The 13,252-nt window shown below is 45.6% G+C and overlaps 1 protein-coding gene across 5 annotated transcripts in view; it reads right to left on the reverse strand.

The window, feature by feature from the left end:
* Positions 1-10,898, reverse strand: part of LOC142491272 (nectin-1-like) — a 70,789-nt gene extending 59,891 nt beyond the window's left edge. For 3 of the 5 annotated variants that reach the window (XR_012800361.1, XM_075593580.1, XM_075593582.1), the window contains exon 1: positions 10,774-10,898. Coding sequence is in view for 3 of the 5 variants with exons in the window: in XM_075593580.1 (XP_075449695.1) it covers positions 10,774-10,840 (67 nt within the window). In the remaining 2 variants the exon portion in view is untranslated. Of the gene's footprint in view, positions 1-10,768 lie in introns of all 5 variants that reach the window. The other 2 variants (XM_075593584.1, XM_075593583.1) reach the window with 2 other exon arrangements.
* Between the last annotated feature and the right edge of the window lie 2,354 nt (positions 10,899-13,252).

Genomic DNA, 13,252 nt, shown 5'->3' on the forward strand with positions numbered 1-13,252 from the left:
TGCTGTATACTGCCCACAACTATCCTGAAAATTACAAAGTGTTTGCTAGCACACACAGCAAATTGTTTACATTATGCACTCTAAGAAGGGCCCAGTATCTCATATGGAAATGCGTAACATTAATTAAATTACATTAAAATTTGTCAGAACACATACTTTACACGGCCCGCAACTACCCAAAATTTACATGGCTTTTGCTGACATACACAGCAAATTATTAACGTTAACCAGTTGCTGAAGGACAACAGTCTAAAACGATTAATGTGGAAAAACGTTTAATGTGGATTAATGTGGCAACACATACACCAATTGCCTTCAAACTTGGCACAGTACATGCTTTGCACTCCCCCAAACTGTCCTGCAAATTTCATGGCTTTTGAGAACATGCAGTGAAAATTATTCACATTAACCAGTTTCTGGAAGTGGAAAATGGATACCAAACGTGCTTAATATTAATTAAAGTGTCAAAACGTAATCTGATTAGCTTCCAACTTGGCACATGATGTACTGTATACTGCCTACAACTATCCTGAATATTTAAACGTGTTTGCTCACACACACTGCAAATTATTTACATTAATTTTGCTGCACGAATCATAAACTATCTTTTGAACTTGATACTGTGTCTGCACCAGAATACAAATTCCACAGAGGATGCAAGAACTGAAAAATTACCAAACAAAAGGTTTATTTACTTCACACCCTGATAACATTACTTTGTTTAGAACAGGCAGTCCTCATTTTACAACGCTTTGCTTTTCAACGAATGGCTTATCCAACGCTAGGCAATGCATACCTATATTCATTTTTACAACGCCAAAACGGCTTATCCAACGATCTTACGATGCTTTCCAAAGTTGTTAATGTTTGTATATATAATATATTATATAATATTAGATTATACTATATAATATATTATAATATTATATAATATATTATAATATTATATAATATATTATAATATTATATAGTATTATCTTATAATATTCTCTTATATATTATATATATATATATATATATATATATATATATATATATATATATAATACAGCATATACTATATGATTTACGTGTGTGCTGCATATCTTATTGCCTGCGTAAAATAATTGGTGTATTTTACTGTTAAAAATGCCTTCAGGAACGGAACCATTCATTCAAACAGTGTTCCATATGGGAAAAAGTGTTTCGCTTTATGACGTTTTGCTATCCAACGCCATTTTGAGTAACGCCTTGTGTCTGAGAACCGAGGACTGCCTGTATCAGAGACTTGTAAACAAACTGTGGTTCATTAAATAACATTTAGATCCCAATACATATTCCTCACAGAGATCAAAATAGGGGAATTTCTGACCTATCCACCATTTATGATAGATCAGATATATTTCTAGGTAATCCCATCAATTTAATAGCAACACACATAATTTATTTTAAGCATACACTGCAAATAATTTACTTTAAGTTTGCTACCAAGGACAATTGATTACAAGAATGCTTTTGATGCAGGAATCATAAACTATCTTTTGAACTTGATACTGTGTCTGCACCAGTATACAAATTACAATGAGGCTGCAAGAACTGAGAAATTAACAAACAAAAGGTTTATTAACTTCACACCCTGATAACATAACTTTGTTTAGTATCAGAGACTTGTAAACAAACTGTGGTTCATTAAATAACATTTAGATCCCAATACATATTCCTCACAGAGATCAAAATAGGGGAATTTCTGACCTATCCACCATTTATGATAGATCAGATATATTTCTAGGTAATCCCATCAATTTAATAGCAACACACATAATTTAGTTTGAGCCATCGTAGTCAACCAATCAAAACCTCCAAGATGTTATTTTATGGGTTTGGGAAAAACATTTATACCACATACACAGTATTAGTTAGTTAACAAGAGAGGAGAGAGAAGGAGATTTTGGAGAAAGAGCTATTTCAATTCAAATAGACATCAGAGAAGGTAATTATGATCAGAATTCTTGTGCACTTGTAAATCTGTAAATATCTGTTTTTTATATTAATGTATGTTTTGATAGGATGAACTGTATTATATTGTTAGGCCAGTAATAAGTACAAACCATATAAGGAAGTATAATTATTATTCACGTAAAGCAGTTTCTGAAGGACAGCCGTAGTCTCCCTTTACTTTATGGAGTCTCCATGATTGTCGTTAATCTCATTGATACTGATATTGACCCGAAATCTTGGATTGACCCGAAAAGTTGTATAACATTACTCCAGATCTATCTGTAAAAGGATAACAATAACCTGATTATTCCTGAAATAGATTAAATTACCCCAAATCTCCATAACATTGCTAAAGTAAGAATGAGAACTGTTATTTGGGAAGAATACATTATGTAGAGTAGGTACTAACACGTTTATCTATGAAATACATTTTCCAAACTTTGGCTTTATGAGAGAACAAGTCACTTTTAATTTCATCCTTGTACCCAGGGCCGCCAACAGGGGGGGGGACAAAGGGTATTTGCGTCCCGGGCCCCGTGAGTCAGGGGGCCCGGGCCCCCTGCGTGGATGTGCCCCTCGATAAATCCTGTCACCCTGTCAACCACGGGTTTAACGCGGTAAAGGTACTAAAAATTACACGGTTTGCACAGGTATGCCCGCCCAGATAAACAACCCGTGAAATACTAGGACTGTACCTGCTATATCTGAACCTCATGCATTTCAGGGATTGAACCACTGTATCCAGGTGTGGCAGGTACGGTACCTCCCTATATTAGGACGAATCTTCAGTTGTGGGTAAATGGCCATCTCAAGGCATCCCCTCCGGAAGGGACCCTCTTCACTCAGGTTTTAATTCACTTGGTTTATGTATTGACACTTAAGCCACGTTAAGCACTTTCACATTATGCATTTACCTCTTCCAAAAAGTGCTTAACGTAAATAATTTGCAGTGTGTTAGCAAACACCTTGACATTTTCAGGATAGTTGTGGGCAGTATACAGCATGTCATATGCCAAGTTTTACGTTTATCGGTTTATGTTTTGACACTTTAATTAACATTAAGCACTTTACACTAAGCACTTTCTGGAAGTGGAAAGTGCTTAATGTACATAATTTGCAGTGCATGTTATTAAAAGCCATGAAATTTGCAGGACAGTTTGGGGGAGTGCAAAGCATGTACTGTGCCAAGTTTGAAGGCAATAATTGGTGTATGTGTTGCCACATTAATCCACATTAAGAATTTTTCACATTAAGCGTTTAGACAGTTGTCCTACAGAAACTGGTTAATGTGAATAATTTGCAGTGCATGTTATCAACAGCCATGACATTTGCAGGACAGCTTGGGGGAGTGCAAAGCATATACTGTGCCAAATTTGAAGGCAATTGGTATACGTGTTGGCACATTAATCCACATTAAGAATTTTTCACATTAAGCGTTTTAGTCAGTTGTCCTACAGAAACTGGTTAATGTGAATAATTTGCAGTGCATGTTATCAAAAGCCATGACATTTGCAGGACAGCTTGGGGGAGTGCAAAGCATATACTGTGCCAAATTTGAAGGCAATTGGTATACGTGTTGGCACATTAATCCACATTAATAATTTTTCACATAATGCATTTTAGACCGTTGTCCTACAGAAACTGGTTAAGGTGAATAATTTGCAGTGCATGTTATCAAAAGCCATGACATTTGCAGGACAGCTTGGGGAGTGCAAAGCATATACTGTGCCAAATTTGAAGGCAATTGGTGTATGCGTTGGCACATTAATCCACATTAAGAATTTCTCACAAAATATACAAGTATTACTGGCTTATAAGAATGAATATAATAATATTGGCATAAATATTATTTAAAGAAATGAATGTATAGATATGGGTTCCAATAGGAATAACATTCACACATGCACACCCTGGTTATGAGAGTTTACTAAACGATATACAGAGCTTCAAATATAAAAACAGTATTTAATTATAACAGCAACAAAATTTAACCATTCCACGGTTGTACTATTATACTTCCTTATATGGTTTGTACTTATTACTGGCCTAACAATATAATACAGTTCATCCTATCAAAACATACATTAATATAAAAAACAGATATTTACAGATTTACAAGTGCACAAGAATTCTGATCATAATTACCTTCTCTGATGTCTATTTGAATTGAAATAGCTCTTTCTCCAAAATCTCCTTCTCTCTCCTCTCTTGTTAACTAACTAATACTGTGTATGTGGTATAAATGTTTTTCCCAAACCCATAAAATAACATCTTGGAGGTTTTGATTGGTGTCTACGATGGCTCAAACTAAATTATGTGTGTTGCTATTAAATTGATGGGATTACCTAGAAATATATCTGATCTATCATAAATGGTGGATAGGTCAGAAATTCCCCTATTTTGATCTCTGTGAGGAATATGTATTGGGATCTACCGTATTTCCTCGATTCTAAGACGCACTTTTTTTCCCAATTTCACATCTCTGAAATAGGGGTGCGTTTTAGAATCGATTGTACTAAAAAAAACAAAAAAAAAAAACCTGCTTGGGGGCGCTGCAGACGGAGGGCGTGCAGCTTTCAGCGTTTTAACAAAAAGCGCGGTAGCCGTCTGCTTGAACCACGGCCCCCCGCCCGCTCTCCCCCTTGTCTCAGTTGGTTGCTTGAAGTGCTGGACCCCCCTCTGCGACCCACAGCTGTGCGGCTGTAGCGGCACCACCAGCTGACCGTCCCTGACTGCTACTCACAGCTTCCAGCCCCACCAGCCCTCTGCTACTCACAGCTTCCAGCCCTCTGCTACTCACAGCATCCAGCCCTCTGCTACTCACAGCTTCCAGCCCTCTGCTACTCACAGCTTCCAGCCCTCTGCTACTCACAGCATCCAGCCTCTGCTACTCACAGCTTCCAGCCCTCTGCTACTCACAGCATCCAGCCCTCTGCTACTCACAGCATCCAGCCCTCTGCTACTCACAGCATCCAGCCCTCTGCTACTCACAGCTTCCAGCCCTCTGCTACTCACAGCTTCCAGCCCTCTGCTACTCACAGCTTCCAGCCCTCTGCTACTCACAGCATCCAGCCCTCTGCTACTCACAGCTTCCAGCCCTCTGCTACTCACAGCTTCCAGCCCTCTGCTACTCACAGCATCCAGCCCTCTGCTACTCACAGCTTCCAGCCCTCTGCTACTCACAGCATCCAGCCCTCTGCTACTCACAGCATCCAGCCCTCTGCTACTCACAGCATCCAGCCCTCTGCTACTCACAGCTTCCAGCCCTCTGCTACTCACAGCTTCCAGCCCTCTGCTACTCACAGCTTCCAGCCCTCTGCTACTCACAGCTTCCAGCCCTCTGCTACTCACAGCATCCAGCCCTCTGCTACTCACAGCTTCCAGCCCTCTGCTACTCACAGCTTCCAGCCCCATGAACCCTCCACTACTCACAGCTTCCTGCCCCATGAACCCCCCCCCCCCCCCCCCCCCCTCCCTCTGCTACTCACAGCTTCGGCTGCCAGCCCCACGAGCCCTCCGACCCCTCCCTTGTCTCTGTCACTCTGTGTGTGTATGTGTCTCTGTGTATGTGTGTGTCTCTGTCACTCTGTGTGTGTATGTGTCTCTCTCTGTGTGTGTCTCTGTCACTCTGTGTGTGTATGTGTCTCTCTCTGTGTGATTCTCTGTCACTCTGTGTGTGTATGTGTCTCTCTGTGTGATTCTCTGTCACTCTGTGTGTGTATGTGTCTCTCTCTGTGTGATTCTCTGTCACTCTGTGTGTGTATGTGTCTCTCTCTGTGTGATTCTCTGTCACTCTGTGTGTGTATGTGTCTCTCTCTGTGTGATTCTCTGTCACTCTGTGTGTGTATGTGTCTCTGTGTATGTGTGTGTCTCTGTCACTCTGTGTGTGTTTGTGTCTGTGTGTGTGTGTGTCTCTGTCACTCTGTGTGTGTGTGTATGTGTCTCTCTCTGTGTGATTCTATCACTCTGTGTGTGTATGTGTCTCTCTCTGTGTGATCCTCTGTCACTCTGTGTGTGTTTGTGTCTGTGTGTGTGTGTGTCTCTGTCACTCTGTGTGTGTGTATGTGTCTCTCTCTCTGTGTGATCCTCTGTCACTCTGTGTGTGTATGTGTCTCTCTCTCTGTGTGATCCTCTGTCACTCTGTGTGTGTATGTGTCTCTCTGTGTGATTCTCTGTCACTCTGTGTGTGTGTGTGTGTGTGTGTATGTGTCTCTCTGTGTGATTCTCTGTCACTCTGTGTGTGTTTATGTGTCTCTCTCTGTGTGTCTGTTACTCTGTGTGTGTTTGTGTATGTGTCTCTGTGTGTGTTTGTCTCTGTCACTCTGTGTGTGTGTATGTGTCTCTCTCTGTGTGACTCTGTGTGTGTTTGTGTATGTGTGTGTGTCTCTGTCACTCTGTGTTTGTGTATGTGTCTCTATGTGTGTCCCCCTCCCCACCACTGTCTCCCTCCCCCCTCCCCTCCACTGTCTCCCTCCCCCCCTCCCCTCCACTGTCTCCCTCCCCCCTCCCCTCCACTGTCTCCCTCCCCCCCTCCCCTCCACTGTCTCCCTCCCCCCCTCCCCTCCACTGTCTCCCTCCCCCCCTCCCCTCCACTGTCTCCCTCCCCCCCTCCCCTCCACTGTCTCCCTCCCCTCCACTGTCTCCCTCCCCCCCTCCCCTCCACTGTCTCCCTCCCCCCCTCCCCTCCACTGTCTCCCTCCCCCCCTCCCCTCCACTGTCTCCCTCCCCCCCTCCACTGTCTCCTCCCCCCCTCCCCTCCACTGTCTCCCTCCCCCCTCCCCTCCACTGTCTCCCTCCCCCCCTCCCCTCCACTGTCTCCCTCCCCCCCTCCCCTCCACTGTCTCCCTCCCCCCCTCCCCTCCACTGTCTCCCTCCCCCCCTCCCCTCCACTGTCTCCCTCCCCCCCTCCCCTCCACTGTCTCCCTCCCCCCCTCCCCTCCACTGTCTCCCTTCCCCCTCCCCTCCACTGTCTCCCTTCCCCCTCCCCTCCACTGTCTCCCTCCCCTCCACTGTCTCCCTCCCCACTCCCCTCAACTGTCTCCCTCCCACCCTCCCCATCCACTGTCTCCCTCCCACCCTCCCCATCCACTGTCTCCACCCTCCCCATCCACTGTCTCCCTCCCCACCCATCCCCATCCACTGTCTCCCTCCCACCCTCCCCATCCACTGTCTCCCTCCCACCCTCCCCATCCACTGTCTCCCTCCCACCCTCCCCATCCACTGTCTCCCTCCCACCCTCCCCATCCACTGTCTCCCTCCCACCCTCCCCACCCACTGTCTCCCTCCCACCCTCCCCACCCACTGTCTCCTCCCACCCTCCCCACCCACTGTCTCCCTCCCACCCTCCCCACCCACTGTCTCCCTCCCACCCTCCCCACCCACTGTCTCCCTCCCTCCCCACCCACTGTCTCCCTCCCACCCTCCCCACCCACTGTCTCCCTCCCCCCCTCCCCCCTCCCCTCCACTGTCTCCCTCCCCCCTCCCCTCCACTGTCTCCCTCCCCCCTCCCCTCCACTGTCTCCCTCCCCTCCACTGTCTCCCTCCCCTCCACTGTCTCCCTCCCCTCCACTGTCTCCATTCTTCCCCATCCCCTTCTCCCCCATCCCCTTCTACCCCCATCCCTCCATTCCCTCCTTTCTCCCCCCCTTCCCTCCTTTCTCCCCCCCTTCCCCACCTCCTTCCCTCCTTTCCCCCCCCTTCCCTCCTTTCCCCCCCTTCCCTCCTTTCTCTCCCCCCCTTCCCTCCTTTCTCTCCCCCCTTCCCTCCTTTCTCTCCCCCCCTTCCCTCCTTTCTCTCCTTCCTCCCCCCATCCATTCTCTCTCTGCTCATCCGATACTGTCTCTCTCTCTCCCCATTCTGTGTCTGCCTCTCTCTAGTGCAGATAAATGTATGCTACTGTTTGCTTAAAAAAATAAAAAAATCTGCACATTTAATATATTGGGTTTTTTTTTTCCACAATTTTTTTATTAAATCAAGGGTGCGTCTTAGAATCGATGGCGTCTTAGAATCGAGGAAATAGGGTAAATGTTATTTAATGAACCACAGTTTGTTTACAAGTCTCTGATACTAAACAAAGTTATGTTATCAGGATGTGAAGTTAATAAACCTTTTGTTTGTTAATTTCTCAGTTCTTGCAGCCTCATTGTAATTTGTATACTGGTGCAGACACAGTATCAAGTTCAAAAGATAGTTTATGATTCCTGCATCAAAAGCATTCTTGTAATCAATTGTCCTTGGTAGCAAACTTAAAGTAAATTATTTGCAGTGTATGCTTAAAATAAATTATGTGTGTTGCTATTAAATTGATGGGATTACCTAGAAATATATCTGATCTATCATAAATGGTGGATAGGTCAGAAATTCCCCTATTTTGATCTCTGTGAGGAATATGTATTGGGATCTAAATGTTATTTAATGAACCACAGTTTGTTTACAAGTCTCTGATACAGGCAGTCCTCGGTTCTCAGACACAAGGCGTTACTCAAAATGGCGTTGGATAGCAAAACGTCATAAAGCGAAACACTTTTTCCCATATGGAACACTGTTTGAATGAATGGTTCCGTTCCTGAAGGCATTTTTAACAGTAAAATACACCAATTATTTTACGCAGGCAATAAGATATGCAGCACACACGTAAATCATATAGTATATGCTGTATTATATATATATATATATATATATATATATATATATACATATATATATATATCATAATATAATATATAAGAGAATATTATAAGATAATATTATATAATATTATAATATATTATATAATATTATAATATATTATATAATATTATAATATATTATATAGTATAATCTAATATTATATAATATATTATATATACAAAATTAACAACTTTGGAAAGCATCGTAAGATCGTTGGATAAGCCGTTTTGGCGTTGTAAAAATGAATATAGGTATGCATTGCCTAGCGTTGGATAAGCCATTCGTTGAAAAGCAAAGCGTTGTAAAATGAGGACTGCCTGTTCTAAACAAAGTAATGTTATCAGGGTGTGAAGTAAATAAACCTTTTGTTTGGTAATTTTTCAGTTCTTGCATCCTCTGTGGAATTTGTATTCTGGTGCAGACACAGTATCAAGTTCAAAAGATAGTTTATGATTCGTGCAGCAAAATTAATGTAAATAATTTGCAGTGTGTGTGAGCAAACACGTTTAAATATTCAGGATAGTTGTAGGCAGTATACAGTACATCATGTGCCAAGTTGGAAGCTAATCGGATTAAGTTTGACACTTTAATTAATATTAAGCACGTTTGGTATCCATTTTCCACTTCCAGAAACTGGTTAATGTGAATAATTTTCACTGCATGTTCTCAAAAGCCATGAAATTTGCAGGAGAGTTTGGGGAGTGCAAAGCATGTACTGTGCCAAGTTTGAAGGCAATTGGTGTATGTGTTGCCACATTAATCCACATTAAACTCTGTGGAATTTGTATTCTGGTGCAGACACAGTGGGCCTTATGCAGAGAGCATCGTTATTTCGAAATTCGCCATTTTTTGTACAATTTCGCGCAGAAACCGGCAGAAAATGTCGAGTTCCGAAAAACGCGCCATTTTGTTTTTTCAATTGCTAAAACTCGCCTCGCGGCTGGCGAAAACCTCGATCTCGCCATTTTTAAAACTCTCCGAATGCAGAGAGGTGCGAACGGCATAAAGCGGCTGTTCGCGCCAAAAAATGCCGCGATTCGCGCATTTTTGCCGCGCCAGGAAAAGATGGCAAGATGGCGCTCGCCACCTATAGTAAAGGGGAAAAAAAGGCGCAAATTTGTTTTTACACGTTTCTGAAGCGCGCATCTCGCCAATTTAAACTCGCCACACGCATCCATGTTAAACATAGCAGAATTCGCACTTTTCTGCATATGGAGAATAAAACTCTCCAAAAAAGCTACTTTTTATGAAATTCGCCAATTTTAAAATTCTATGCTCTCTGCATAAGGCCCAGTATCAAGTTCAAAAGATAGTTTATGATTCGTGCAGCAAAATTAATGTAAATAATTTGCAGTGTGTGTGAGCAAACACGTTTAAATATTCAGGATAGTTGTAGGCAGTATACAGTACATCATGTGCCAAGTTGGAAGCTAATCGGATTAAGTTTTGACACTTTAATTAATATTAAGCACGTTTGGTATCCATTTTCCACTTCCAGAAACTGGTTAATGTGAATAATTTTCACTGCATGTTCTCAAAAGCCATGAAATTTGCAGGACAGTTTGGGGGAGTGCAAAGCATGTACTGTGCCAAGTTTGAAGGCAATTGGTGTATGTGTTGCCACATTAATCCACATTAAACGTTTTTCCACATTAATCGTTTTAGACTGTTGTCCTTCAGCAACTGGTTAACGTTAATAATTTGCTGTGTATGTCAGCAAAAGCCATGTAAATTTCAGGATAGTTGCGGGCGTGTAAAGTATGTGTTCTGACAAATTTTAATGTAATTTAATTAATGTTACGCATTAACATGCGAAGGGAAGGGAGGGGGGGGAGGGATAGGAGGGGGGGAAGGGATGGGGGGGATGGGAGGGGGGAGGGGAAGGGAGGGGGGGAAGGGGGAGGGAATGGGGAGGAGGGGAGGGAAGGGAGAGGAGGGAAGGGAGTGGAGGGGAGTGGAGGGGGAGGGAAGGGAGAGGAGGGAAGGGAGAGGAGGAGGGGAGGGAGAGGAGGTGAGGGGGGAGGAGAGGAGGGGGAGGAGAGGAGGGGGAGGAGAGGAGGGGGAGGGAGAGGGGGGTGTGAAGGGAGAATCTACAGACACACACACTCACACACTCACACACCTTACCTTGTGATGCTTCCCACGACTTTATAAGGATCAGCATGACGAGCAGCAGCAGCAGCAGCTCTCTCATTGTGTTATATCCCTGTCCTTCTCTCACTCCCAGCCAGCATCAGGGGGCACGGCAGCACTGTGCAGGGTGTAACATCACGAGACCCGCCCCCCTCCAGCAGCAAGTGATGGGCTGCACTGGGTTGTGATGTGTAAATATACATGGAGGGAATTTAACCCTGAGGAAGAAAATAGCTTCCCAGCCATATATCACCACAATGGTTCTTTTTAACATATAAGATGTGTGAGGGTCCATCTTTACACCCACAAGGTGAGGCAGCCCTCTTTCCCTGTAACTAGAGACTACGCGTGCTGATTACCTGTGAGGCGTACGGAAGGCCTGATCCTCCGCCACTGGGAGCCCGGTGTGATGACGTTCGTTGGTACGCAGCGCCTCCACCCGCGAGAGAGCCTAGCGCAGTAGGATAACCTCTCACAGGAACCCACCGGTAACAGATAATAACACACACAGACAGTATATCTAACTTATATTTACTGGCATTTAACTGATAACGTTGGTAATAACAGGCCATGCAAGGCTGCACCCACATAATACCCCACACTATATAACCCACACCATGTGAAGTTCCCCCCCAAAGTTAGGAGGGTGCCTTGAGCACCTAATAACCCGGTGTCCAGCAAAACAGGCTCACCCCAAAGTGCGTGAAGGGCAGCGTTACCCCTGTGTATGGCCGTTGGTGCACATGGTACCTTTCCTGGTCTCCATCCAGACCAGGACAACCTCGGTTGAAGATTCGCTGAGCCGCAGCGTGTCCCACACCGCGCGCAGATCCTCAGGTGTCCGTCCACCTCTGAGGGGGCTCCCATTGGAGTGTGTCCCTTTTTAAGAGTCTCTGATAAGTATGACCTGGGTCTAGTCCTAGACAATAGGACGCAGTCACCATTTGGCGTCTGGCAATGCTGTGCTTTACCTCAGCCTAACTATGGGCCTTCCCTACAGCAGCCACAACCTAACATGAGTCAGGGCCTAGCTAGGGCCTAGTGGGGAGATCTGGCCTAGTCCAGAGAAGCACTGCTCCCTGAACACTGCCTGCTCAGTTGAGGTCCCTGCATTCGCGCCAAATGCCTATCTCTCCTGGCTGTGAATTCAGCAGCCCTATTGGTCCTCCTATACCATGTGGTGGCAACCCCTGGTGCTGCTGGGATGTTTCCCTTGTGGAGCCCTTTATGTAATGGCTGCCGCTCAGCCATGTCTCCTGCGCATGTGTGAGGTTTATCAAGATGGCCGCCGCAAATCTGGGTGCCCAGCGTAATCTTTATCACTTTTACAGTCTTTTTGTGCTCCCCAACTCTGAAGATATATCTCGGGAACCCCGTTTCAGCTCCAGTTTCAAGACCAGCAGCAGCTCTCTCATTGCGTTATCCGTTTTCTTCTATCTCCCTCCCAGCATCAGGGATCCGCAGCACTGTCGAGTGGGAGGGAGAGGGAGTGGGGGAGAAAGGAGGGAGTGGGGAGAGAGGATGGGGGCAGGAGGGGAGAGGATGGGGGAAGGAGGAATGAGGAGAGGGAGGAGAGAGGATGGGGGCAGAGGGAGGAGAGATAGGATGGGGAGAGGGAGGAGAGAGTATGCGGGAGAGGGAGTGGGGAGAGAGGATGGGGGTAGGAGGGAAGAGGATGGGGGAAGGAGGAATGAGGATAGGGAGGAGAGAGGTTGGGGGCAGAGGGAGGAGAAATAAGATGGGGGAGTGGGAGGAGAAATAAGATGGGGGAGTGGGAGGAGAAATAAGATGGGGGAGTGGGAGGAGAAATAAGATGGGGAGAGGGAGGAGAGTATGCTGGAGAGGGAGTGGAGGGAGTGGGGAGAGAGGATTGGGGGAGTGGGGAGAGAGGATGTGGGCAGGAGGGGAGGGAGAGGATGGGAGAAGAGGGATGGGGGGGGAGAGGATGGAGAGGGAGGAGAAATATAATGGGGGATAGGGAGGAGAGGATGGGTGAAGAGGGGGAGAAAGAGGATAGGGGAGAGAGGAGAAAGATGATGGGGAGAGGGAGGAGAGAGGATGGGGGGTGAGGGAGGAGAAATAAGATGGGGAAGAGGAGAGAAGACGGGTGGAGAGGGGGAGAAAGGATGGGGGAGAGGGAGGAGAAAGAAGATGGGGAAGAGGAGAGAAGATGGGTGGAGAGGGGGAGAAAGGATGGGGGAGAGGGAGGAGAAAGAAGATGGGGAGGGAGGAGAGAGAATGGAGGGGGATGGATAAGAGAGGATGGGGAGGGAGGAAAGAGATGGATGGGGAGTGAGGAGAGAGGATGAGGGAGGAGAAGAGAGGATGGGGAGGGAGGAGAGAATGGAGGGGGAGGGAGAAGAGAGGATGGGGAGGGAGGAGAGAGAATGGAAGGGGGGGAGAAGAGAGGATGGGGGAGGGAGGAGAAAGGATGAGGGAGGGAGAAGAGAGGATGGGGAGGGAGGAGAATGGG

This window comes from Ascaphus truei, chromosome 3 (assembly GCF_040206685.1).
Source record: "Ascaphus truei isolate aAscTru1 chromosome 3, aAscTru1.hap1, whole genome shotgun sequence".
NCBI classification, from domain to species: Eukaryota; Metazoa; Chordata; class Amphibia; order Anura; family Ascaphidae; genus Ascaphus; species Ascaphus truei.